The sequence below is a fragment of the Penicilliopsis zonata genome (genome assembly GCF_001890105.1).
Source record: "Penicilliopsis zonata CBS 506.65 unplaced genomic scaffold ASPZOscaffold_5, whole genome shotgun sequence".
Classification (NCBI taxonomy): Eukaryota; Fungi; Ascomycota; class Eurotiomycetes; order Eurotiales; family Aspergillaceae; genus Penicilliopsis; species Penicilliopsis zonata.
In genome coordinates, this window is record NW_019208915.1 from 1337524 (window position 1) to 1362432 (window position 24909).

The following is a 24909-nucleotide window of genomic DNA, read 5'->3' on the forward strand; positions in this document are numbered from 1 at the left end:
CCTCCAAGCCATAAACTAATCTGCGACTCTTCCTTTTTCTTTCTTTCTTTCTTTCTTTCCCTTTCCCCCCCCTCTTCTCCGTCGCTTTTCTTGTCACACCCCTACCATGCACATATATCAATATCTCATTTCCCTAGTCTACGTTTGATTTTTCTTTCTCTCTTTTTCTCCTTCCAATGCATATTATATTTTCTTGCTATTTATCCATTCTCTATCCATTCTCTATCCATTCTCTATCCATTCTCGTCTATCCATCCTTGTATATCTCTTCTCCACCTCCCCCCCAGCAACTGAAATCAAATCCTGGAGAAGGAAGCGATGTCGACAAACGAGATTGTGGATCCCAGAGCATTCCCATTTTTCTTATCTCTAGCCTTAGTTGTACTAATTTATTGATCAACTTTACAACCACGTTTCTTCTAACCTTGGATGCTTTTGTCGATCATATTACTCTCATATTCTATAACCAGGAAAGGGCCCTGATTTATCCTGGATCGTCAAACATTGTATTTTAAAGAATTGGACACCATTAAAAACACTTAATTCTGGTTCATCGATGACGTTGTCTCAAAGCTCTAGCATGATCAGCATTCAACATGGATGGTAGATAAAGACATCCCCGAGGCAAACAGACAATACGATGGGAGCGTTTATACTGAGGAAGAAGATTATCTGAAAGTGTTCAGACTATCGAAACATGGTGGAAGGAATGCTTGTTAAATGAGTTACCTTTACGGAAAGACTGACAAGTTGCTCAGTAGCGACGGAAGAAGCATATCAAACTAACTGTCAAATGGCCAGCGGATAATGAGATAGAGAAAGGTAAGACGTGTGTCCTCGCATGGTACTCGTCCAACTCGAACCGCACATCACAGCCCGGCCATGTAGTGGCTATATTATATATTCCGGGTTCCTCCTATTTCACCCCGTCACTTATACTAATTCACGGGTTCTTTTCATGTTGAGTCGATACGCGTTGGAGATCGACCACTAGATTCTGTTAGTTAAAGCCACTCGGGAAAACATTCTGTGGGGGGTCGGTACCAAAGTCCTCAAAGTTGCGCTGCTTTTGGCTGCCTTTGGGGCTTTTACCGTGCATTATATTGTCAAACCCTTTGGAGCCCTGAAGCAGGTAGTATAACCCACCCATAACGCAGAAGACGCCGAAAGAGAAGATCCAGATGCGTATGACAGCCACAATCGAGGTCTGTCCGCCAACGAACCAGCCGAAAAGGCAAAAGAAGGTCGCAACCAGATCCACCACAAGGATGGCGCCTGCCAACTGCCAGGAGGGGAGCGACGACCAGAACGGGCCGTTGGCACGCGTGATGAAGATCAACCAGTTCTCGGTCAGAGATATCTCTAAGAAGAGCACTTCATCGCGTCTGCCAAAGTTCTGCACGATGCCTCCATCTTCTCCGCCCGCTAACATGGTAGAGAGCGCGATCCAGGTACCGATGGCTAGCACAATTCCGAGAAGGATGGACATCCCCCATAACTTGGGCAAGTTCCACTTCACAGGCGCTTTGGAATAAGGAGCATTGTCGTAAGCAATGGCTAGAGTTGCAATATCAGCGAAGATAGCAATAAAGACCACGAGCTGGAGGTTGAGGCTTTCGTTGAGAATTGCAATCCAGAGCCCCAAGAAGATCTCCAAGTGAAGAGATAGAGCGATACGATACACGACATAGGCATACATGCGGTGAAATATCTGACGAGATGTTTTCAATGCATCGATGATAGCAGAGAGACCAGGCGCCAGAAAGACAATATCCGCGGCAGACCGTGCAGCATCAGACGAGCCCTCAACAGCGATGCCTGTATCAGCCTTCTTCAACGACGGAGCGTCATTGACCCCGTCTCCCGTCATGGCAACCAGATACCCACGCTGTTGCAAAATCTCCACAACGTTGTACTTGTGTTGCGGGAATACCTCTGCAAAGCCATCTGCAGCCTCCACGAAGTCATATACTTCCGAACCAGGCATGGTACCGCCGCCACCAAGACCGAGACGCTCTGCATTGTACACGTTTGTTCCGAGACCGAGCTGACGGGAAGTCTCTCGAGCAATACCCACAGCATCACCAGTCAACATCTTAATAGAAAGGCCTAAAGTTTTGGCCTCATTGATCGTCTTAGCAGTGTCGTGACGAGGGGGGTCAGAGCAGGGCATGATACCCAGAATCTCCCAGCGGCCTTCGCCGCGCTTTCGAGCGACACCGAGTGACCGAAAACCACGAGTCGCGAATTCGGCAACCTTATTTTTATATGCCACATCGATGTGCTCAGGAATCGTATGGTCTTCTTCCACCGTCTTCAAAACGAACAAAGGCGCCCCTTTAACGCAGACAATACGTTCACCCTGAGGAGATTGAACCACAGCAGTGACTTTTTTGGAGACAGGGTCGAAGGGATGGAATTCGAGAACTTTGTACTGAGTCAGGGCACTCTTTGCCCGGGGATAGTAACGTAAAGCCTTTAGGAAAGCTTTGTCAATCGCGTCGATTCCTTTCTTTTTGCGAGACGCCGCTAGGCATGCTGTCAACATGAGATCTTCTGGATCAACGCCTTTGACTGTGTAGGGCTCCGACAACGACAGTTTATTTTTAGTCAATGTGCCAGTCTTGTCTGAGCAGAGAATTTCCACGCCGGCAAGTGATTCGATGGCCGAAAGCTTTTGGACAATGGCTTGCTTCTTGGCCAGATATGCAGCGCCAACAGCCATTGTGGTGGTGACAACAGCCGGAAGACCAACCGGTACACCGATGATAGTGATAGCCAAGGTAAATTCCAGGATCGTAACGATAGTATTAGAGCGGTAAAATGAGGACACCCAAACGACGAGTAGCGTCAGAATGACAAGCACGAGCAGGACAGTGCCGATGCCATTCAGCACCTCAGTGAAATGACCTGAGCCAGCCGAAGCAGCATTGACTAGGGCTGCAGCACGACCAACAAAGGTATGGTCACCAGTGGCCGTAACGACGATATAGGCATCACCGCGTTTGACCGCCGAGGATGCGTAGCAAGTGTCACCCTTGTGTTTGTCCACCGCGAAAGATTCACCTGTAATAGCAGACTGGTCGACTTGAAGGTAAGCGCTGTCACTGACAATGCGGCCATCTGCTGGAACAATAGTACCCTAAAACCACTGATTAGTAGGAATAAAAGCACATAAAGCTGTAGATAGGTTCAAAAGAAGCCCACCTCTTCGATCTGTAGAATGTCTCCAGGAACAACCTCCGACGCGTCGACCTCTTGAAGCCGTCCGCTACGGATGACAATCGCCTTGAGAGCAAGGGTTTTCTTCAACTCATCGACGATAGAGCCGGCCTGGAATTCCTGAACAAAGCCAACCGTTGCATTCAGCAGCAGAAGAGCACAGATAACACCAAAATCGACCCAATCTCGAAGACCGGCAGCGAGGAACGCAGCAGCCTACATCAAAAGAACGAATATTGTGTCAGATAAAAGCAGTGCATGAACCTCTTTTCGTGGTGGTTTTAGCTTACTTCCATAACGAATTGAATCGGGCCCACAAAGTAAGACAGGAACTTAAGGAAGAGGTGTGCTTCTTCTTCCTTCATCTTGTTAAACCCATACTTTCTGCGTCGCGCGAGGACTTCTGCGTCGGTCAAACCCAAGCGAATATCGGTTTGAAGTAGTTCCTCCGGAATATGACAAGAGCTCCCCGGGTCATTGATACACTCATCGTACTCTTCATTCTGTGCAGCCACGGATTCGAGCTCATCAATGAGGGCATTGATGTCTTCGTCTTCGTCTTCGTCACTGATGATACGCTTCTTCTCATCAACCGAGCTGGGCGCGAACTGGCTCTTCTCTTCGCTTCCAGATGTCGAGGTGCCCATAGCATCGGATGTGTCATGTTCGGCCATGATGGATCAAGAGATTGAATGGAGTGCAGGATAAGGCAGTGAATAGCCGCTTGAGATCACTCGACAATCTCAGGACGAGAACCCGGTGGCCAGCAAAGACACCGAAAGATTTGACAACCGTAGAACATTGTATGAGGACGAAATAAAACAAAAACCAAGTGGTGTAGGGGGGAGGAAGGAACGGCCGGGGAGGAAGAGAGGAAGGAACGACCTGTAAGTGTCTAGGAAGGCATCAACGTAAAACCAGAAGCGAGGCATCCATAAAAACAGCGTTGACAACTGTGGCTTCTATGGCATTGATTCTCTAGCATTGATTCGGTATTAAGTAGGTAGTGAGCTATAATAAGTAATAGCCATAATGATTTGCTAAATCTCATTGAAGGGAATAAAGACTAGAAATTGTCAAGGTAGAACCTAGTAGTTAGTTGTATTTTATATAGTAAGTATTGCCTCACACAATTAATTTTGATGGTAGATTTTTATATTGCATTATGCTTAAATCATTAAGAAGAGCATTTAGTAGTGATAAAGGCGCCTAGTTATAATAATAGTCTCTTTATAACTCTTTAAAGATAATCATGATGTATAGAGGCATATATTCTTGCCTGAGGCTTTAAGGGTGGTGCATCGCTTACATAATGATCTGCCTCCACAACGTCATTCAAGGTGGATCTGGAGAGAGCCGCTTTTGCTCTTGGCCACACTGCAAGCAGCTCCAGCTCCGATGATTTTGGGAGTGTATTGTTGGTGCAGATCATCGTGATAGCCTGGCTGTCATTCTAAATGCCTCAAATTTCGGTTAAGATTCCACTAACCGGCTGAGAAACGAAGAAAAATCAAGAGCGTGAGCGCAAGTTCATTTCGCTGCGCCATGGAACGAGAAATCCCTGGTTTCTATTATGGTGAGTGGTGCACCATGCGACCTTGTTGCTGACCACCAGTCCTTCTTTTTGCCGTTCTGTTTGCATCCCATGGTTGATTTGAGTAATGGGGATGGATCTAGAGGAGGGAATGCTCTAAGCAAATCTCTTATATCTTATCTATGAAATACCATGCTGATGAGAGTCTTTGCAGATGCTGAGAAGAAGAAGTATTTTAAGATCCAAGCCAATCATAAAGCTCCTGCTGGCGCCCAGTACTCTCGAGATGCCGTCAAGAGAAAGCGCGCGCAATATGAGGTTCTATATATCCCATCCATGCATGAATCTGAATTGTCTGTGGGCTGACCCCCCGCCGCGTAGAAAGACCAGAAAAAAGCCCATGTCAGCCGTCGACTTGCCACGGAGAAGATCAAGAAGTCTAAGCTTCTGAGCCACCCGATCATCACCGTTGAAAGGGAGGTTGGGGCGCAGAACGTCTCCAGAGGTATCAGGCTCGAACGACAGGGGCTCATCTACGCCAACAGAATGCGTCGTAAGGAGCTCCATCGGTTTGAGCCGTGGCCGGATCATTACTCTGTCAGACATGTGCTACGGAATAACCGCTCTGGAATCTTGATAGCCAGTCAGTTCACTCTCTCTCTTCCTTTGATTTTGATTTTCATGTGTTGCATAATATGCTGACTGCTCTTGAAGGCGGTTATCATGGTGGCGAGTCTTCTGTTTCGTGCGTGAACGCTCCTTTTATTCGTGCGAGGTGTCCCTTGAACTGATCGCGGCTCAAAGAGTGTGTTTCCCGGACTGCGATCAAGAGACCTGGACATACAACCGGACGATGGAGCGTGTGCTTTTCAAGGAACCTTACAGAGTATGTTTGTAGAATATATCTTGAAACCCTGCTAATATTACAGTGATGCTGATTCTCTAGTTGTCATCTGTATCGCTCAGTCACACAGGTTACCTCTTGTATGAGTTTTCTGACCTGCAAAGGCATTGAGGAGACACTAACCAGACTAGAGCCACGATGGACAGTGGCCCCCGAGGCGACTCCTTCCTCGCTCCACGAATGTTACCAGACCCAGACGAAGGAGGAGACTACAGATGGCCTCCGTTCTGTAGGTTATGATATGACAAAAGCGGCCTCTGGCAAGAGCTTTCTGACACCCAATTCTACACTACAGTTGCGCATCCTCTCCGGATCCGTACAACACCATCTTTATGGTGCTCTGCTGCGTGCCCGACAGGCGAAAAACCCCTTTTTGCAATCGGGACCTCCCACGGCCTGCACACATTGGAAGGGTTTGGAAGTCACTGGACATTATCGAAGAAACCGTTTCCCAACGACGTGATCTCGGGACAGCCGGTGCTGCAGCGACGAAATGATTCCTCCCACGCAACGGTCACCAGTGTAGAATGGTTGTCTCCGGATGTGATTGCCTCGGGCCTAAAGGACTCTGCCATTTTCCTGCACGACCTGCGCAGCGGAGGAACAGCAACCCGCCTCCAACATCCGCATTCCGTCACGAAGATCCGCAAGGTTGATCAGTACCGACTGGTGGTTGCAGGACTGAAATCGGTAAGCCAATCCAATTCCAGAGCGATCCTTTGCAGGCGTCTAAATCATCCCAGCTTGAAATGTATGACATCCGCTTCCCCCCCAACGGTCTCCAACGCAACCCCAAACCCCTGAGCCACCGCCACACATCCACAAGGCCGTACCTCCGTTTCGAGGACTTTTCCCCAGAAATCATCCCAGACTTTGACATCAGTCCGGAACTGGGTCTCCTAGCAAGCGGTATGCTATTTTATTAAAGACGGAGTCTCTACAAGGAGAGCGAGAGAGGAATCTAGACTGACAAGTTGAGTTACCAGCCTCCGACGAGCGCAAAATCCAACTATTCTCCCTTCGTACGGGTTACCAGGTCTCTTCGCCCCTATCGAATCACCAATACGACCATTCCATTTCCTGTGTGCATTTTGAAACAGGAGACGTCTCCCTGCATGGCCCGAAGACTCCGAGTTTACTGGTTTGTGCCCGTGCGACGGTTGACCAGTGGATATGGTGAATTGGAAAAGTGTACATATCCTATTACTCTGAATTAAGTGTTAGTGGAGAACAATATATGTAGTTAATGACTGTATCCTATGCTAGGTAGAAAGGGGAGTAAGCCCCTAGTATACTAATCTAACCCCCCCGCTAACCATTCGCCAACCTCTACACCTATCCCCTTGGCCAATTCCCCGATCCAGTCCCCCGAGACATTCACGCACCATTTCTCCCCTGCATCAGAGGAGGTGTTACCGCTCCCCCCGCCGCCGGCGCCCACTCCGCCGACCTGGGCGCTACTGCGGTGGCCCGCCGCAGGGACGACAAGGCGCAGACGGCGCAGCGTTGCGAGTTCCGCGTAGATGGCGTCCGCGACGGCGGCGGTCCGGATCGGGTTGGCGGGCGGGTTGGGGTCAATAGCGTGGTAGATGGCGATAAGGCGCTCGAGCGGGAAGGGTCGTGCGGAGAGGATGGTGTAGGGACCTGTGATGCCGGGGCCACCACCTGCCGCGGACGTTGTGGCAGACGAGGTGGCAAAGGCCGATTCGAGGGTCGACTTGGTGATGCGCGTCTTTTGCCGTTTGCCCTTTTTGCTGGGTGTATTCGCGGCTGTGGTTGTCGAGGAAGTATCCTGACTCGCTTCGCGGAGGTCTTCAGCCTGGGCCTGGGAGAGCAGTTTTAGACGGCGGCGATGGTGCGACCGCTTATTGCGCGCCGACAGAGATGAGGAAGAGAACTTGGAGAAGAAGATGGTGTCCAGACGGGGCGGGGTGTGTGAGGCAAGGTATGCGGATGTTAGGATTAGGGTTGGGAAATATGGTAATGACGGGAGCGGCGATGGTCCGGTCGGGAGAGATCTGGCTAGTAATGATTTGCTTGTCGCCGGGGTAGCAGCAGTAGGCTCTTCAGGCACAATGTGATGTACCAGGGCTGCTTCGCCTTGATGCCGGAACAACGCTCTGTTTCTAACCAGCAACCGAGTAAAATCCCACTCGGAAGCATTGACACCAGGGGGAGCCTCCCCCCCCGTGATAGGGGCCACAAATCGAGGCCATAACTTCTCACATATCGAGTCAAATGTCGGGATTGTGCCGGATGTTGGGCCGACTAACGAATCGTAGACGGTGGCAACAAAGCTTGGGTATAGTCTGGCGGTCTGCTCGGCAGAGATGCCTTCGAGTGGTTGTGGATCTGAGTTGAGGATGATCCGAATGGCTTCCTGACGCGTATATGGAGGAAAATTGATATGTGGAACAGCCGATGACTGGAGAAACAGTGGTCGAGGCGTGGAACTGAGGATCAACACAACAGAAAGCGACGGGATCTATGTTTTGCACCTTTCGTCAGTCCTTCTGACACGTCCGACAACATTCACAAGACGCAAGACTCTCACCACTTCTCCAAGTCGTGCTAGGGCTGCCAGAAGCGTCGGAGGCGCCTCGCGCTGCGTATCGATTCCATCGAGGACCAGCACAAACTTGCCCCCTCCGCCAGTTATTGAAGCCAGCGACTCCGCCAGCAGTACTACAAGCGAGCTGATGTTCTCGCACCGGCCCTTGCCGAACCTCTCCCACTCATCTTTCTGGCCCAGAGCGTCCAGCGTTTCCGACAGGATCTTCGTGAGCAGATGTCTTCCTGTGATGCACTCGGCGCTGCGGACGACGGCGTGCGGCACTTCGAGGGTGGACAGAACAGCGCGCACAATCGTAGACTTGCATGTCGCTGCGATGCCGTGGACGACAATACTTGCTGGACTGGAAATCCCCTTCTATATACATGCCGGAAATCAGCATTAATCAATAGTTCAGGCGTGAGGAGTGGGCATAGGGATTCTGCGACCTACATCAAGCAGACTTGCAAGTTGCCGGCTCTGGAGCTCTCGACAGGGCCATTTTTGGCCTAATGAGCGGGCCAATTCTGCTGGAAGCATGGCGGCCGCTCAATACCGCGAGTGATATCTGTAGAGGAGCGTCGGTCAACTCCTTTCCCCGTCCGAGCCTGGTCGAATCTTTTGTTCGCGAACCTCGACGCGTTCCGAGCGGATGCGTGGTCACGTGCCAGACGCTGCATTGCCATAATGCATAAAATGCCATAACAAGTTGAATGATAGTTCAACGCGAGCTATATCTCAGTAATTGCCCATTATTCCTTGCCTACGTTTCTACAGGAGGATAGATTATTCTAATTTGCAGGATATGAATACATCTATTCTACTAGAAATGCTGTTAGAAACAGGCAAAATGGTGGCAGTCCAGATAAAAGAAAGGAAATAGATGAAGCTCTCCAATGCAAAAGAAGATTGATCAATATCAAAAAAAGGGGAAGGGGGGGGTAGAAGACAAAAGAAAAGAACTGTTACAATCCATAAGGTGCATGCAAGGCCATTAAAAGAGAAAAAATAGGTGTCATTCTGACATGCCCATGATTTCTGGATGCATCAAGGTCTTCAGTCGTTGCTCGTGACCATCGAGACATGGTGCGTTGCCAGGGTTGAGCTGGAGAACAGCCACCGGGAATCTCGGAAGGGAATGTACAAGCGGCATATCATGGCTCAGACGGGGTAAACCGGAAGCAAAAAGACCACAAAAGGATAGAAACACAAGGGGAGAGAAAACGAATAAAGGCACAATTGTGATGCGATCGGACAGAGACCAGAGGAGTACCAATAGTGACAAGATCATAAGCCAAGCTCACCACAATATGGGGGAGACAATAGCAACTGAGCCCTGACATCACCAGACTTCATGATCACCTGCCAACAAGTGAGGGGAGGGGAGGCGAAGCCATCCAAGTGGAGGAGGAAAAGTGTACAGAGACAGAAAGCAAGAATGCATCTTTCATGCGCTGGCCATAGTCAAGGGGAAACCAAGAAAGATGCAGCAATGAATCTGGCAAGAAGAAAGGAAGAAGAAAAGAATGGGGCAAAGAGATCTTGGCATGTATCGTCTGAAACCCAAAGTTTACTGACGGGGGATGTCAGGTTGGCCGTGAAAAAAAAGTCATGAAGATCGTGGCATCATCTCGGTATGAGTACAAGTCTGTGAACGAGTGCGGGAGGTTTCGCAAGGCGCTGAGATGCATCAGAAGTAATTGTACAGCGGGTTCTGAGCAATAAGATTGCCATTGGGCTGCTGAGCCGCAGGGGCGAAAATGGGCATCGCTTCACCGACCCCTGCGGAGGAGGCGTGGTTGGGAGCAGTGCCCGAGCCAGCGGCAGGCATGAATGCCTGGGTAGCACCAGCAGGAAACTGGCTGCTAACTGGAGAACCAGCAAAGGCATTCGGCTGGAAGACAAATTGCTTGGGCGTTCCCTGAAGGGGTCCAGGAAGCTGGGCGGAGTTCATTTCATTCGGAGTCACCTGTCCACTGGTCGACGCGCTTCCACGGCCGGACCCCTCCACAGCCATCATCTTACCGGCAATGCGACGTCCGTGGGGAGTCTGACGGATGGTAGGTAGGATTGGGCGGATTGAATCCACGATACGGGTCCGCGTGTCGGGGTCGGCAAAGTCCATAGCGGTCTGAACGACATAGTTGGCGAACGAGTCTCGGAGCATCTTTTCGAGTTCGGCACCAGCAAGCATCTCGTCAATCATCTGACGGCGAACCTGGTAGTCGGCAGTGCGAAGGCATTTCTCAATCACGTTCGAGCTGAACTTCTGTTTCGACAGGGCAGGGATGTTGCCACGGAAAGTCTGGCAGAGCGGTTCGGTGAAGTGGGGCTCCGCGAGATCGAGGATGTACTGCACTACGTAGTTTCCGAATGGGTCTTGGACGAGCGAGAACGCGTTGGCGGTGATCTGTGCAATCAGGCGGGCTCTCTGCTCACCAGAGGCATGGTCGATGCAACGCTGCAGGACGCAGCACCCGTGGCGATGAGTGCCGACAACCACACAGTTCGCACCAACAGCATCATAGATGAATTGAGAATCCTCGGCAGAAAGACGGTTCAAGCACTTTTGGATGACATGGTTACCATTCAGGTCCTGGACCAGCTCGACGACATTATCTTCCAAGGAGCGGATGACCGTCTGAATCTGCTCAGGGGTGGAGATGAACTCGATCATCTTTTGCAGGGCCCTAGTGCCGTGCTGGTTCAATGCGATCTTCACCAGTTGAGCAGCAGCGTTGTTGATCAGTGCCGTCCTCTGTTCATCATTGGAATATTCGAGGAGCTTCTGGCACAGGTAGTTTCCAAAGGGATCTAAATAACGCCATTAGCTCTAAGAAGAGTCGAAAAGAGGAAGAGAGGAGAGATCAACATACCCGTCATCAGCTCAACCACGTGAAGGTGAGTCTCATTGAAGATCAGCTGCACATGCTCGTTGTTTCGTTCCTCGAGCTTTCTCTGCAGATATCTGCAACCATGCTGATCCTTGCAGAGGCTGTAGAGTTCGCCACGGTAGTGTTCCAGAGGGAAGTTGGTGAAGCGAGACAGCTGAGCGGAGGAATCGCCTTCTACGGCACGACGACCATTCACAGTTCTACCAGGGCTATCAGGGAACCGGTAGTTGCTGTAAGGAGGAAAACCCGAAAACTGAGTCGAAGCGGGATAGGGTGAGACATGGCCGTTGACCGGTATACCATTGCCCGCATATGGCTGTAGATTATAGCCAAAGAAGGGAGGCTGCAGGGGGTTGATGGTATTAGCGGCGACATTTCCCCCGGCGGCGGTCGCACCTGGCGCCACTGAGATGAGTTGAGGTCCAAACGGTGCAGCACTGGCTTGAAGGGTGGTGGCAGCGGCGGTAACAGGCTGCAGAGTCTGAGTGTTTTGAAGATTTGCTTCGTCGCGTTCAGGGGAGTCCTGGGTCTGGCGGGGGTTAACGACAGCGACAGGGATCCTTCCAAGACTTGCGTTGTGCTGGTGGAAATGCTCCGCATGGGTCTTGGGAGGAGTCACCGTAGTGGGAGGGACGTTTGCTTTCACAGTTGGCAGATCGTTGGTGGAGAAGGATGACTGGAGAGGCATGGGACGAGTGGTCGGGACGGTGGTGGCATTGTCGTTACCTGACTCGGTACGGAACAGCAGGTTGGCCTCGAGAGAGTGTCTGGCAGCGTGGCGAGCCGAGTTGGCTGCTTTGATATGCTTGTCGGGTGGGCTGCCCAACTGATCCAAACGGAACATGTTCAGGGTATTCTGCGGCATGCTCTGGTGCGAGGAACGGTGACGACTGTGACTATTCCAAGACTCGGGCCCAGGAGTGCGAGAATTGGCCAAGTCCAAGGCGTCAGAGTTTGCAGACAGCTAGCATATTGGTCAGCTAATCGGTTTCTTTTCGTCGTGCAGCAGCGGGTGGAGTGAGGGATGAAGGAGTGAGACTTACCAAACCAGAGTCATCACGGCGCGACAAAGTCGGGAATTTGTCGTCAGGGTCAGTCATTTTGAGGTAGCTTTTAATGTCAGGAGTCGAAATACGATCATCGTCCTTCAGCAGGTTTTTGTCGTCGTCATGGAAGAGGTATTTAGCGGCAGTAAATGTTTCCAGGCCTGAAGAACCGTTGAAACCAGGGCCAGAGCCAGAACCCCCAGAGCGGTACTGGGAGGCGGAGCCCAACCCACCAGAAGGCATTGAGTAGCGGTGTAGACTTGGAGATATATCAGCAAGAAGAAAAAGAAATCCAGGAAATGGAGATAGATGACTTTGAGTCAAAGAAGACGTGAAAAAAGGGCAGCAGAAGGTCAAGGTCAGGGAGCATGAGGAGAAGGAATAAATAGTCCATAATCTCAGAGGGGGGATAAATATCCTCATCCAGTGATAGACAGTAAAGAAGAATAGAGAGATGTTTATTCACATCTTCTATTCAGGTGGGTATTGAATAGGGACACAATAGGGAGTAGTGAATGTGGAATACACCACAATAGGCAGCAATAGGACATTGAATGGAGGGAGAAGGGGGAGGAAGGAGGGGGCCAAAGCTAATTGACTTACGAAGGGCCTGGACGGAAAGTCGACACGGACTCCTGAAGGAATTCCTCCTTCTCTGAGTTTCGGCGGGAGCCAGGGACAGAGTGCACCGAGAAGCGATTGCCGTCCTGAGCGATGGAGGTGGTTTGGCTAGGGGGTGACGTCACATGCGAGGGTGCAAAGACGCTGAAGAAACCCGGGGATGAAGTGACGCTGGAGGTTGAGAAGCGGGTCGGGCGAGAGAAAGCCCCAGAGAGGCTATTCTCACGATACTCTGGCGGCGTGGTAGGCTCACTGACAGGACCCGACAACCCAGCTTTGGCAAGATCCCGGGCGAGCTGATCCATTTCTTGCTTCTCTCGCTCCTGCTGCAGATCTAAGAGCTTCATATCTTCCTCAAAACGTCTCTTCTGCTCTCTCATATACTCGATATGTTGGCGTTTCTTCTCAAACTGGAGTTGTCAAGTTAGCAATTTCTATAGGTAAGAAAAAAAAATATGATCGATGGAGAAAAGTTCTGCCAAAAAATAAAAAAAAAGTAAAAAAAAGAGATAAAAAAAGAAAACTAGGCATGTCTCTAGTGAATTAATTGCCAGAGAGTGAAAGGTCATTAAGTAAAGTGAATAAGCTACAGAAGGTGAACTAGGTTCCAGGGGTGAGATGAAACCTGGGAACATAGAGATTGAAAGTGAAGTTCAACTGCAAGCCCAAGGAACATCAAGATTGACTAATAACTCCGAGTACAGAGAGAGAGAGAGAGAGAGAGAGAGAGAGAGAGAGCAGTCTCACTTACCGAAGATAGAAGATCCATGGCGTCGGGGACCTGTGGAGTGGCACCCTGATTCAGGTAGCTCCAAGAGGAGAGCTTGCTGGAGTCTGTAGTGAAGCGTCGCTGGAGGTTTGCCCGCACGTCGGTGGAGGGCCGCGAAAAGGAGGTCATGAGGGTTGAGTGACCGGGAGACAAGGAGCTGTAACCGGCAAAGGGCGACTCGGAAGGGGGGGATCGAGGGGAAGGGAATCGCAGCTCGTCGAGGCGTTCGCTAAGCCCATTCTTGAAGGCCATGGTGGGCAATAGAGAAGGCAAGCGGAGATGGGTGGCTTAAAGATATGAACAGGTCGGGTGGGCTATACTGTTCACAGGGCGAACCCAGTCAGACTCGGTTCTTGACACGATTGTGCAACCCCCCTCTCTCCCTCCGAAAGAGGCCCCGAGGATCAATATGAAGGACAATTGGATCCCGTCTGGAGCAAGGACTGCCGAGACTACAGCCCCGGGTGGCAGGGAAAACGCAGTCGAGGCACGCTGGTCGGCGGTGTGTGTGCGTCCAAAGGCCCAAGTAAGGAGTCAGGAGGGGAGGGGCGGAGAGGAGAGGGGTGATTCGGCGAGAGAGAGCAGGGAGCGGGCACTCACACAGAACGCCTCGAGAGATGATGGAAGCACCTGTAGCCACCTGACAGACACGAATCAGGGGCGGAGGCTTCCTTGTTGTTGGGGGGTTTTTTTTTGGATGTTTGTGTGGTGTGTTCGTGGGTCAGGAACGTGGTAGGGGAATCCTGAGGATGCGGAGATCAGTGAATCAGTAGGAGGGGGACCCCAAAACCACAGAGAGCGAAAGCAACCAACACCTACCAGCCGATCGCAACACTCTCGAGCAGAGAGCGGAGCGGAGAAGAGCGACTACTCAACCAGTGAAGTGGGCAACAACAAAAGAGACAGACAGGACTGTTGTACAAGAGAGGTGAGGGCCCACGACGCAGAGAAGGCGAGAGGGAGAAGAGTGAGCGAGTGAGTGAGTGTGAGGGAGGGGGGCGGCTGGGAATCGCCTAGAGCGGGGAGGACTCGACGGGCTTGGGCGTTTGAGGTTTTGGGAAGATTATTGGGATGCACATTGCACACCCCTCCCCAGACCGAAGCTGGTAATGCTCTCTGAAGTCGGAAGCCTGTCTCGGTCGAACAATCAGTGACCTACTTCTCCTTTTACGATGACTGCTGCCACGGTGACTCTACGCCCGTCAACCACTCCCTGCTCCCGACGCGCAGTTAGGTCAGAGGTGAGCTGTCCCCTTTCCCACGCCACTGCTCGAATCAACCTGCTTAGGTACTATCCTTCAGGCGTCGTGCTAGCTGTGATTGGGCCTTGCTGACTCTAGGCGTCTTCCTTATCCTATCTCCGATCGTACTTCTTACTGTGCGACGGTGCTGGGTTGCAGCTACGATCCCCCCCCTTCCCCCTCTCCCCCCAGACCGACAGGGAGCTCACCTTGACGGGGGAAAAAAAAGCTGACAGACAAAGAACTTCTCTCTGAGAGTACAGTAGGTCCGATCCTCCTCTGTCGTCTGCATTACTATTGCTATCGCCATGTCACATCTCTTTCTTCTCCGCCGGCTGGGGTGCAAGGGGGGGTCGTCTGCTGTTCGAGAGCGTGGCTTCTGCAAGGCTCTGCGTTCTAGTGGGGACAACACAATTCCTCGGGCGATGTGACAGCGGTTCAGGCTCTAACTACTAGCCACAGCAAAGATTCCCGTCCGTACCTGGATCATGGATGTCTGGCTTTGAGACTTGGTCGTGGAAGCTGATTAGTTGAAACCACACTGCAGTGCAAATCATCTCACCCATTTGCGAATCCTCAGGCTAAGTTCTTACTACATAGACTCTCTATTCTGTGAGCGGTGTCTAACTGACTGAGGGGAGGCAAAATCCAAGGGAAAAAAATAACAAATAATAGGGGCACGCGTCGCTGTGGGAAATCATGGTTCGCGACGAGAGCTTGGTTTCCTTTTCCCTTCTTTTACGTTTCTTCGATGGAGCCGCCTGAAAGAAGAGCAGACCCGTACCACGGTTCTAGTGAGCAAATGTATCGTCCTGACTCCCTGGGCAAACCGCCCACGGTAAGGCCCTGTAGAGGTTCCACCGTGGAAGAGCTCCAGAACACGTACGACGTTATGGAGTACAGTAGTAGTCGGTGGTCACTACGGAGTACGTGTGGATTGGGGGGGAAAAAAATCTATCTGGCCGCGGTGTGAAGATGATTAATATTATGGATCATATTCGAATCAATTTTCAACGCTGATTCAATCCCGAACCACTTAAGGGTGGGTGCCAATTCGCCTCTCCACGACCCAGAGATCCCCAACGACTGGCGCATCGCTAGAGGAGCGGTGTACAAGGCGTCACAGGCCAGCCGGTGATTGGAGTCAGCGCTGATCCATCTCAACTGATTGCCCTTTGGGTTTGTCATCCTTCACCCCTGAACCACTGAGAATGACACTTCCTTCGTGTGGGGATAGCGCAGCAGGTGAACCGCAGCAGGGCCAGGGGGACCCAGGCCAATCATCCAGAGCCACTTTTCTAGTCCGCTGCATGCTCATATTATTTTGATTCTGGCCCCCAAGACGAATGATGATGCGAAGAGCTTTGGTTCCTTGCAATCGATAAGAAGCACGGGGAATTCTATGGTACTTTACACAGTAACTAACCAACTGCCAACAATTAGGGAGTCATTTCTCGGTATGGATTCCGGAGTAGGTATGTTCTCCATAATTCATCTCGTCCTCCGTCCAGCATTCGACGTCCTCCGTGGGATTGTTGTTATTTGACCCATCAGATTTACCCCCCTGTGCTTTGACGGTTAATCATTTTTTTTAAACATGGCGCCGCCGTGTCAAATCAACCGAGCTTAGTCTTCCTGCCTGGGGTGCGCTATGAACGCCGAGCTGCGAAATCATCCCGTTGTGTTTGCCACTGGCGAGCCAGAAGCATCACTTGCATCTTCCAGGATCCATCGGTGATCTATGAGTGCTTGCGCCCGCAACCTTGGTCTCCACGGTCGGCACTCTTTGAAAATCCGGAAAGCTCTCCAGCGTGTAGTTTTCCATGGATCAGCTGTCCATCGGTCACCAGGGACACGTGATCTAGAGTGACTTCATTGCTTCAGTCTTCGGGGCTCACTCTGTTTACTGTTCAGTGCCTTACCCGACCTCGACGGCCAATGGGTGAATGGACAGGGCCATGTGGGAACGCTGCTGGCGAACATGCACATGACTGCCCGTTGAAAGGGTTCTGGATCGCAGGGATCACCCAGAGTTGTCTGCCAGGTGGCGGACAGCGTTTTGAAATTGCGGTCAAAGCAGTCCTTACCGCTACCAACGACTAAAGGACATTGGGACGGAGGACAGCCAGAGCAGTGACTAGGTACGGAGTACTACTCCGTACTGAGCTCGATCTTGAACGAGGCTGAAGCCAATTGCACACAAGCTGTTCGGATCCGTCGTACGGAGTATCTCGAACCAAGCTGTCACTTCCTACCATTGTGCGGCAACTAGCCAAGTGAACCAAGACAGCTGTGCAATTCGTCGAGGGCCGTGCCATCATCACGGAAAGTAAAAAAGAAAAATAAAAAAAAGGCAAAAAAAGGTGTGGAGCCTCTGAGACGACTAACCCATGCAGCCATTGTTGCCCAACCCCGCAGGTTGAAGCTGCCATACCGTTGTCATATGCCTGGAGAAGATCATCCCATGGTGCCGACACGCTCCTGGTTGGACATGTCGGAGAGATATGGCCATCTAGATGGAACCATTTTCCCGGGACCCAGCATTGATCGTTGCTTTCCAGAACGATTTTCCGTACTCCGTACAAAGGTCACCGCCCTCTTGGCCCCGTTTGATCTGATCGTCATCTCTTCCTCCAATTGTTTGAGTTGAGCAGCCTATGACGCAGTCCGCTTTACAGGGTCTGCAGTAGGTGGAGAAAATCGACGAGTACCCTGAGCTACCCGGCCACAGAAGGTCAGTACAGGATGAGAGACAACGCAATTTGCAGCAAGGCATGTGGCTGCATAATACAATGCGTTGGTCTGGTGAGTTGGGTCGTCGTCTCCTGCATCTCTAAAGAAGTGGATGACGGTACGGATTCCCCCCGTCAATCTACTGCATACTGAGTATGTAGTACCTCCATACCCCTGTGCTCCGTACATACCAGACGCCTAAGGTTAAGATTAGATCATGCAACTATGATCGAATGGCGTGGGTACCCAACTTCACCAACCCTTGCGAGAACCTACCTAGGCAGGCTTCTGGGTGTACTGCACACATCCACTTGGATCGGCCGCTCAGAAGAAGCCCGTGGCTATACGGAGTACAGATTGAAGTCATAGTTCCAAAGTACCTATCAATCAATGTAAACATCCTCTATGAAACGTTCTCCCGCTCTTCCAGTCAGAAATGAGGATTTATATTCAGGCGTAGCACCACATCTGGATTCACTCTGCAAGAAGACAGCTTTGGTTGAGTGACAGCAAAGTTCTATCGAGTACGGAGTACTCTGTAGCTGGTAACGAACGGCAGATCAATCATCCCCCCTCTAGACTCGCCGGTAGGACTAATGATCAATTGAAGACGTCTCCCAGTCACCTAGTTGGATTTCTGTCAAAGGGACCCTGCCTCTGGCCATTTTCGGAGGAGTACTGGGTTGGATACACGTCTCTTCTCCCAGACCGATGAATCAGACTGTGTGCGCGCCGAGGTCTCGTCTGACGTAATTAGTTGCTTGTGGAAGGAAGTTGGAGGAAAGGCATACCCACGAGGAATAGTAGCATGATTCCTGCATTGTAGGCTCGGTAGACGAGAGAATCGTGCTCGGGGTAGAGTGCCATTGACAACTCCATGAGATTGACAGCCTTGTGGTGATAAGTGCACTAACTGGATATAGTTAGAGCATCTCCAGCGATCTAACCTGTTGTAGACAGCTCGATGCTTATTAATCACTCCAGATGTAGTTAGATTAAAACTGGCCAGACTAACCGTTCTAGGACTTCTTGCTCCAGTGGACATCGGGAAATAATAATCTTGCCCCTCCAGAGAAGAAATTGTGCCGGGCAGAACCATCAGGGCCAGGACCCCCAACCACGCTCTCCGCTGCCTTTGAGATCAGATAGGACAGCCTGGGACTCTGATCTCCCATAGCGTTCGACACTGCGAGCCGCAATGCCTCCTCGTCGGAGGCCCCAGGCCGCTGCTGAAAACCAGCCGGGCTCTGCGCGCCCTTCTGAGGTACGAGATGGTATATCTGTGGTGACTGTTATGGAAACTCCTCTAACATCGTTTTAACAGCGAAAGCGAGCCTCCCAGTCGAAGCCGTCTGCCCAGCCCGCGCCCCCGACGCAGGCAGCGCCGCCGCACGCCGACCAGCAGGTGCCCGTGCCCGGGCCATCGTATCGTCCGCGAGATCCGTTCGATGCGCTCCTGGAGCCGTTCTACTACAATAAGTCGTTGACGGACCCAATCGACACCGCCAAGGACAAATGGAACCTTCTTCCCGCCTTCCTGAAGGTCAAGGGCCTGGTCAAACAGCACATCGACTCGTTCAATTACCTGGTGGAGGTGCAGCTGAAGAAGATCGTCGAGTCGAGCAACATCATCCGCAGCGATGTCGACCACAACTTTTACATCAAGTTCACGGATATCTACATCGGCGCTCCGCGCCGCACGGATGAACAGCAGGATGCGACGGGGTTCGAACACCAGTCCACCATCACGCCGAATGAATGCCGGCTCCGCGACACGACGTATGCCGCTCCGATCCAGGTCGACTTTGAGTATGTTCGTGGCCGCCAGCGCGTTCTCAGGAAGGGTATGGCTATCGGTCGGATGCCCGTCATGCTTCGCAGCTCCAAGTGTGTCTTGGCGAACAAGACCCCTAGCGAGATGAGCGTGTTGGACGAGTGTCCCCTGGACCCCGGCGGCTACTTTATCGTCAATGGAACTGAGAAGGTCATCCTGGTCCAGGAGCAGTTGAGCAAGAACAGAATCATTGTCGAGACAGATCCAAAGAAGGAGATCGTGCAGGCCTCCGTGACCAGGTAAGACTCTAGCATGAACTTGCGATTATCAATGGCGGGCTCTTTACTGACCTGGCTGATTATAGTTCTTCCAACGAGCGCAAGTCGAAGAGTTACATCGTCTTGAAAAAAGATAAGCTGTACGTGAAACACAACGTTCTGAGCGAGGATATTCCCATCGTCATTCTATTGAAGGCTATGGGCATCCACACCGACAAGGAAATGCTCCTTCTCGTGGCCGGTTTGGATAAACTGTACCAGGAGGATTTCGCCATCAACTTTGAGGAAGCAATCAACCTCGGTATCTTCACACAACAACAAGCGCTTGACTGGATCGGGTCTCGAATCAAGATCAACCGCAGCAAACAAGGGGCCTACCGCCGGACCCATGTGCAAGAGGCAGTGGAGGCCATCGCTACCGTTATCATCTCACACATTGAAGTCAAAGACATGAACTTCAGGCCAAAGGCGATCTATGTTGCCCACATGGCTCGCCGTGTTTTGATGGCGAAGAACGACCCGACCCTGGTGGACGACCGCGACTACCTCGGAAACAAGCGACTGGAATTGGCAGGCCAGCTTTTGGCGCTGTTGTTCGAAGATCTTTTCAAGAAGTTCTGCTTCGATACCAAGATGAATATCGATAAGGTGTTGAACAAACGTAACCGCGCCGAGGCCTTTGACGCCTGGAGTGTCATGAGCATGCATGGCAATCATATCACGCAGGGTATGAATCGGGCAATTTCCACTGGTAACTGGAGTTTGAAGCGTTTTCGCATGGAACGTGCGGGTGTGACACACGTCCTCAGTCGGTTGAGTTACATTGCGGCATTGGGTATGATGACGCGTATCAGTTCCCAGTTTGAAAAGACCAGGAAGGTCAGCGGTCCCAGAGCGCTGCAGCCCTCGCAGTTCGGCATGCTTTGTCCAGCAGATACCCCTGAAGGAGAGGCGTGCGGGTTGGTTAAGAACTTGGCTCTGATGACACATATTACCACCAACGACGAGGAAGGACCGGTGCGAAACTTGATCTTCATTCTCGGCGCCGAGGACATTGCTACCGTCGGTGGCAAGGAGCTTTACGGTCGTGGTTGTTATACCATCTCCATCAACGGTACGCCCACTGCGCTGACAAGACGCCCGAAATACTTCCTCAACGCCTTCCGACGATTGCGCCGTATGGGGAGGATTTCCGAGTTTGTGAGCATCTATATCAACCATCACCAGTGCGCCGTTCACATCGCCACCGATGATGGCCGCATCTGCCGACCGCTCATTGTAGTGGAAAACGGCAAATCCCGGGTGAGCGTCCAGCACTTGAGCAAGCTGCGCGATGGTACGATGCAGTTCGATGACTTCCTCGCCCAGGGCTTGGTCGAGTACCTGGATGTGAATGAAGAGAACGACTCGCTTATTGCGGTCTACGAGAAGGACATCGGTGACACAACTACCCATCTAGAGATCGAGCCCTTCACGGTGTTGGGAGCAGTGGCGGGTCTCATCCCGTACCCTCACCACAACCAATCGCCCCGAAATACATACCAGTGTGCTATGGGTAAACAAGCCATTGGAGCCATTGCCTCGAATCAGTTCCTTCGGATCGACTCCATCCTGTACCTCATGGTGTACCCACAGAAGCCTATGGTGAAGTCCCGCACGATTGAGCTGACAAGGTACGATCAGCTCCCCGCTGGCCAGAACGCAATGGTGGCGGTCATGAGTTACTCTGGATACGATATTGAGGACGCTCTTGTGTTGAACAAGGGGTCCGTGGACCGTGGTTTCGGGCGATGCCAGGTCTTCCGGAAACAGGTGGCGATCCTCAAGAGCTACTCAAACGGCACCAGAGACGCTCTCTCGCCGCCCGAGTATGAGAACGACGCCCCGATCCGAAAGCACGCGCTACTGGAGCCCGATGGTCTGGCTGCCGTCGGGGAACAAGTCAACGCAGGGGAAGTCTACATCAACAAATCAACCCCGAAGCAGTCACTCTCCTCCGGGATCACAGGCTCGGATGTGGGCCGACCGATCGAGTACGCGCCGACACCGATGACGTATAAGCTGCACGACCCGGCTTACATCGACAAAGTCATGCGCTCGGAGACCGAGGGTGGCAACCAGATCGTCAAGGTGCTCACGCGACAGACCCGTCGGCCGGAGGTGGGCGACAAATTCTCCTCGCGCCACGGGCAGAAGGGCGTGGTGGGGATCATCGCGGACCAGGCGGACATGCCGTTCACGGACGCGGGGATCAACCCGGACATCATCATGAACCCGCACGGTTTCCCGTCGCGCATGACGGTCGGCAAGATGCTGGAGCTGGTTGCGGGCAAGGCGGGCGTGCTCTCCGGGCAGCACGGGTACGGGACGTGCTTTGGCGGCAGCCCTGTGGAGGAGATGTCGCAGATCCTGATTGACCACGGGTTCAGCTACGGCGGCAAGGACTACCTCACCTCCGGAATCACGGGCGAGGCGCTACCCTTCTACGTCTTCACGGGGCCGATCTACTACCAGAAACTCAAACACATGGTTCAGGACAAGATGCACTCGCGCGCACGCGGGCCGCGCGCCATCCTCACCCGCCAGCCGACAGAGGGTCGGTCGCGCGACGGTGGCCTCCGGCTCGGCGAGATGGAGCGCGACTGCCTGATCGCCTACGGGACCAGCCAGCTGCTCCTCGAGCGCCTGATGATCTCGTCCGACACCCACGACGTCGAGATCTGCGAGCACTGCGGCTTCATGGGCTACCTCAACTGGTGCCAGCGGTGCAAGTCCTCGCGCAGCGTCGTCAAGATGGCCATCCCTTACGCCGCAAAACTGCTCATCCAGGAACTCATGAGCATGAACGTCACCGCCAGGCTGAAGCTGGAGGACGAATTCCCTGAAACAAAGGGGCGGTAACCTGTATCAATTCATGGTTTTGTGTATTGGAGATGGCGTTGGCTGGTCTTTTCTTTATGATTACATTGCAATGCATAGCGCAGCGAAGAAAAAAAAACCCATCTATCTTCTACTCTTTTGTTAAACAAGTATAAGTACTCCATACTAAGGAAAAACAAGGTTCGATTCAAAAGCCACACGCTGATACTTTGTAAAGTTGATGCGCTCCTCGACCATCTTGTCCCGGAAGCACACCGACTCCTGGACGGTAAAAGGAAAGCCGTCCTTTCGATCGAGCATCCGGTCCTGCATCTCGGGAGGCAGCTTGTCGACGGTGTCATGGTAATCGCAGAGCTCGCGGGCCTCGGGGGTCCAGTCGGCGCGCTGCGGGGGCACGTTGGCTGTCGAGATGATCCGGATGTTCGGATCGATCAGGTATGTCATTAGTATCGAGGCGTGGCCTGATTTGCTGGGGTCGTCCAGTGCCCAGGGCAGGACTTTATGCTGTAGCGTGCTGGGGAAGACGAGGTTGCGGCCTGGGGTGCAGTCCATCTCGCCGACGACCTGGACGCTGGGCTGGCCGCGTTCCAGCCCGAAGACCTGTTTCAGCCAGAGGGAGTCGCCGGGGTCATGGCGGACGTGGGCGAGGTAGCCTGTTTCTGCGATTTGGCGGATCCGAACTGGATGCGACTTGATGTTGTCGCTGTCGAAGACGTAGACGGAGATTGCGCAGATATGCTCGTTCTAGAATGTCAGTGAAACTAGTCAAACTGTGGTCAAAGAGAAGAAGAAGAAGAAGAAGAGATTTACTAATTGGCCTTCAACATGCCAGTCTGACTCGAACGCATCGTCTCCCGGGTTTAATTCGATCTTCATCAGACGGAAGATGAGCTGGAGCCCGCGCTCTCCATACTCCTGGTTGATGTCGCATGCTTGCTCGATACGAACGGGATACGGCTGGTCCTGCGGGATATGCTGCATCATCCACGAAGGGAGCGCCCAAGGGCGAAACCGGTCGCAGTCCGGCTGGACGACTCTGCAGTTTCTTGCGCGCCATTCGTCGAGCCGAAGGGAGTACTCGTAGTCGGTCTCTCCCTGGGAAGGCTGGGGGCGTGTGGCCACGACCTCCTTGGGCATGGGGTGGTATTTGACATCATGGTACTCGATCCTGGCGCGGGAGTGCAGCATGTCCTTCATCGGGGTCAGACATGAATTCCACAGCGGGATCATGCAGTTGATGTATTCGTCGAAGAGGAGGTAGAGGTTCTTGTTCTCGACGGGATGCAGGTTATTGATATACGTCGAGACGCGCCACTTGCCGTCGTCGCCGAGCGAGGCCTCACAGGGGAGCAGCTGGAACTCGGTGCTGAAGGGCTTGATTTTCAGATCAGACCGTGCGGCCACTCGCCACGCCATGTCCTCGCGAGTCAGGCCTCCTGATTCAGGGCAGGGGATGGTTTCCCCTTGCTTGATGGCATCCAGGGCGTCGTCCAGGCTGAGCAGTCGGTCTGGCAGGATGCGGCTTCGCCCGAACACAAGCGGATACATGGCGACGGGGATGACGTCCCGCTGCTTGCTGCTGCCAAAGGGAATCGCATGCGGGTCGATGGGATCCCCTGATATCGTTGGCATCCTCCTTACGGCGTCCGTAAGCCTGTGACGGAGAGACTCGGGCACCGCGATATCAGACTTGACGACATCCCCGTTATACAGACACAAGGCGCCCGTTCTCTCGTAGATTTTGGCCTTGAAGCAAAGCTCGTCGATGATCCAGTCCGCCATGTTGGGGGTAATGTCGCAGTCGCTTTCCAGGGCCTCCTTCTTCCACTGGTCTGCGATATCCGGATCGAAGATCTGATTGTAAAAATATTAGAACCACGTCACAACCCAACATATCATCGCAGAGAAGAATGCATACCTCTTCAAACCACCTCGGTCGGTCAGTAAGATACTCCATGAATTTCAACATCTTGATTTCGCGAAGGGTCTGCACCGGCTGGCTGGATTTCCTTCAGTTTTCATTCCACAATCCTTCCCTGGTGACGTGCTTACTCCGCATAGCCTTTTTGGATATCCCGGTCGTCAAGCGACGTGGGAAAGAGACTCTTGTTTTGAACGCCATAGACATTCATCTTCACGGGTATGTAGTCGATAGGCAGACCGTACCCTGGGAGCTCTAATCTGTTCTCGCCCGCCGGAAGCACGCCTGTCTTGAAGGGCTCAGTTCGGGGGGGACTTTGGAACATCGTGGCGGGTTTGCATGCTAGTATAGTACACAGTGTAGGTTAGTATAGTATAGGCATGCCATGATTTTATCATCCAGAGAGAGGGAATCACGTAATGCTTGTTCGTTTTCGAACTCATCCAGCCAGATGATGTACGACTGGCATCAGGTCATCCTGGACCATGGAAGACCTGCCGTCAATAAGAGCTATTTAGAAGACCTACCGTCGATAAGAGCT

General features: G+C 52.2%; 8 protein-coding genes across 8 annotated transcripts in view; 4 read left to right on the forward strand and 4 right to left on the reverse strand.

Moving 5' to 3' along the window:
• ASPZODRAFT_166022 (hypothetical protein) overlaps positions 1-137 on the forward strand; it is a 4995-nt gene extending 4858 nt beyond the window's left edge. The window contains exon 6 of the mRNA XM_022726733.1: positions 1-137. Coding sequence (XP_022582456.1) covers positions 1-14 — 14 coding nt within the window. The 3' untranslated portion in view covers positions 15-137.
• Positions 138-739: 602 nt separating this feature from the next.
• Positions 740-4084, reverse strand: ASPZODRAFT_115259 (hypothetical protein). The gene is made up of 4 exons (XM_022721100.1): positions 3513-4084; positions 3208-3438; positions 1045-3142; positions 740-990 (listed from the first exon to the last, which is right to left on the reverse strand). Exons 1-4 carry the CDS (start codon positions 3894-3896, stop codon positions 944-946), a joined length of 2760 nt encoding a protein of 919 aa, XP_022582457.1. The 5' UTR covers positions 3897-4084; the 3' UTR covers positions 740-943.
• A 507-nt stretch (positions 4085-4591) lies between these two features.
• On the forward strand, positions 4592-6890 carry ASPZODRAFT_131562 (hypothetical protein). Its single transcript, XM_022722791.1, has 10 exons — positions 4592-4798; positions 4971-5074; positions 5138-5399; positions 5471-5501; positions 5561-5642; positions 5703-5740; positions 5792-5889; positions 5956-6350; positions 6404-6569; positions 6647-6890. The coding sequence occupies exons 1-10, from the start codon at positions 4768-4770 to the stop codon at positions 6838-6840; spliced, it is 1401 nt and encodes a 466-aa protein (XP_022582458.1). The 5' UTR covers positions 4592-4767; the 3' UTR covers positions 6841-6890.
• A 64-nt stretch (positions 6891-6954) lies between these two features.
• ASPZODRAFT_63654 (hypothetical protein) lies at positions 6955-8751 on the reverse strand (the record flags this gene model as incomplete). The annotated part of the gene is made up of 3 exons (XM_022729170.1): positions 6955-8145; positions 8215-8589; positions 8665-8751. The coding sequence occupies 3 exons, from the start codon at positions 8749-8751 to the stop codon at positions 6955-6957; spliced, it is 1653 nt and encodes a 550-aa protein (XP_022582459.1).
• A 1150-nt stretch (positions 8752-9901) lies between these two features.
• ASPZODRAFT_63370 (hypothetical protein) lies at positions 9902-13793 on the reverse strand (the record flags this gene model as incomplete). The annotated part of the gene is made up of 5 exons (XM_022729144.1): positions 9902-11025; positions 11088-12069; positions 12149-12410; positions 12755-13182; positions 13524-13793. The coding sequence occupies 5 exons, from the start codon at positions 13791-13793 to the stop codon at positions 9902-9904; spliced, it is 3066 nt and encodes a 1021-aa protein (XP_022582460.1).
• Positions 13794-14720: 927 nt separating this feature from the next.
• Positions 14721-15664, forward strand: ASPZODRAFT_24829 (hypothetical protein; the record flags this gene model as incomplete). Its single annotated transcript, XM_022727976.1, has 5 exons — positions 14721-14782; positions 14844-15181; positions 15245-15255; positions 15330-15394; positions 15458-15664. Coding segments are annotated over exons 2-5 (372 nt in total), but the record flags the coding sequence as incomplete, so codon positions are not given.
• A 3049-nt stretch (positions 15665-18713) lies between these two features.
• ASPZODRAFT_63712 (hypothetical protein) lies at positions 18714-22468 on the forward strand (the record flags this gene model as incomplete). The annotated part of the gene is made up of 3 exons (XM_022729174.1): positions 18714-18806; positions 18840-19588; positions 19654-22468. 3 exons carry the CDS (start codon positions 18714-18716, stop codon positions 22466-22468), a joined length of 3657 nt encoding a protein of 1218 aa, XP_022582462.1.
• A 144-nt stretch (positions 22469-22612) lies between these two features.
• ASPZODRAFT_15397 (hypothetical protein) lies at positions 22613-24693 on the reverse strand (the record flags this gene model as incomplete). Its single annotated transcript, XM_022726037.1, has 4 exons — positions 22613-23191; positions 23258-24301; positions 24366-24447; positions 24500-24693. 4 exons carry the CDS (start codon positions 24691-24693, stop codon positions 22613-22615), a joined length of 1899 nt encoding a protein of 632 aa, XP_022582463.1.
• Positions 24694-24909: the final 216 nt, after the last annotated feature.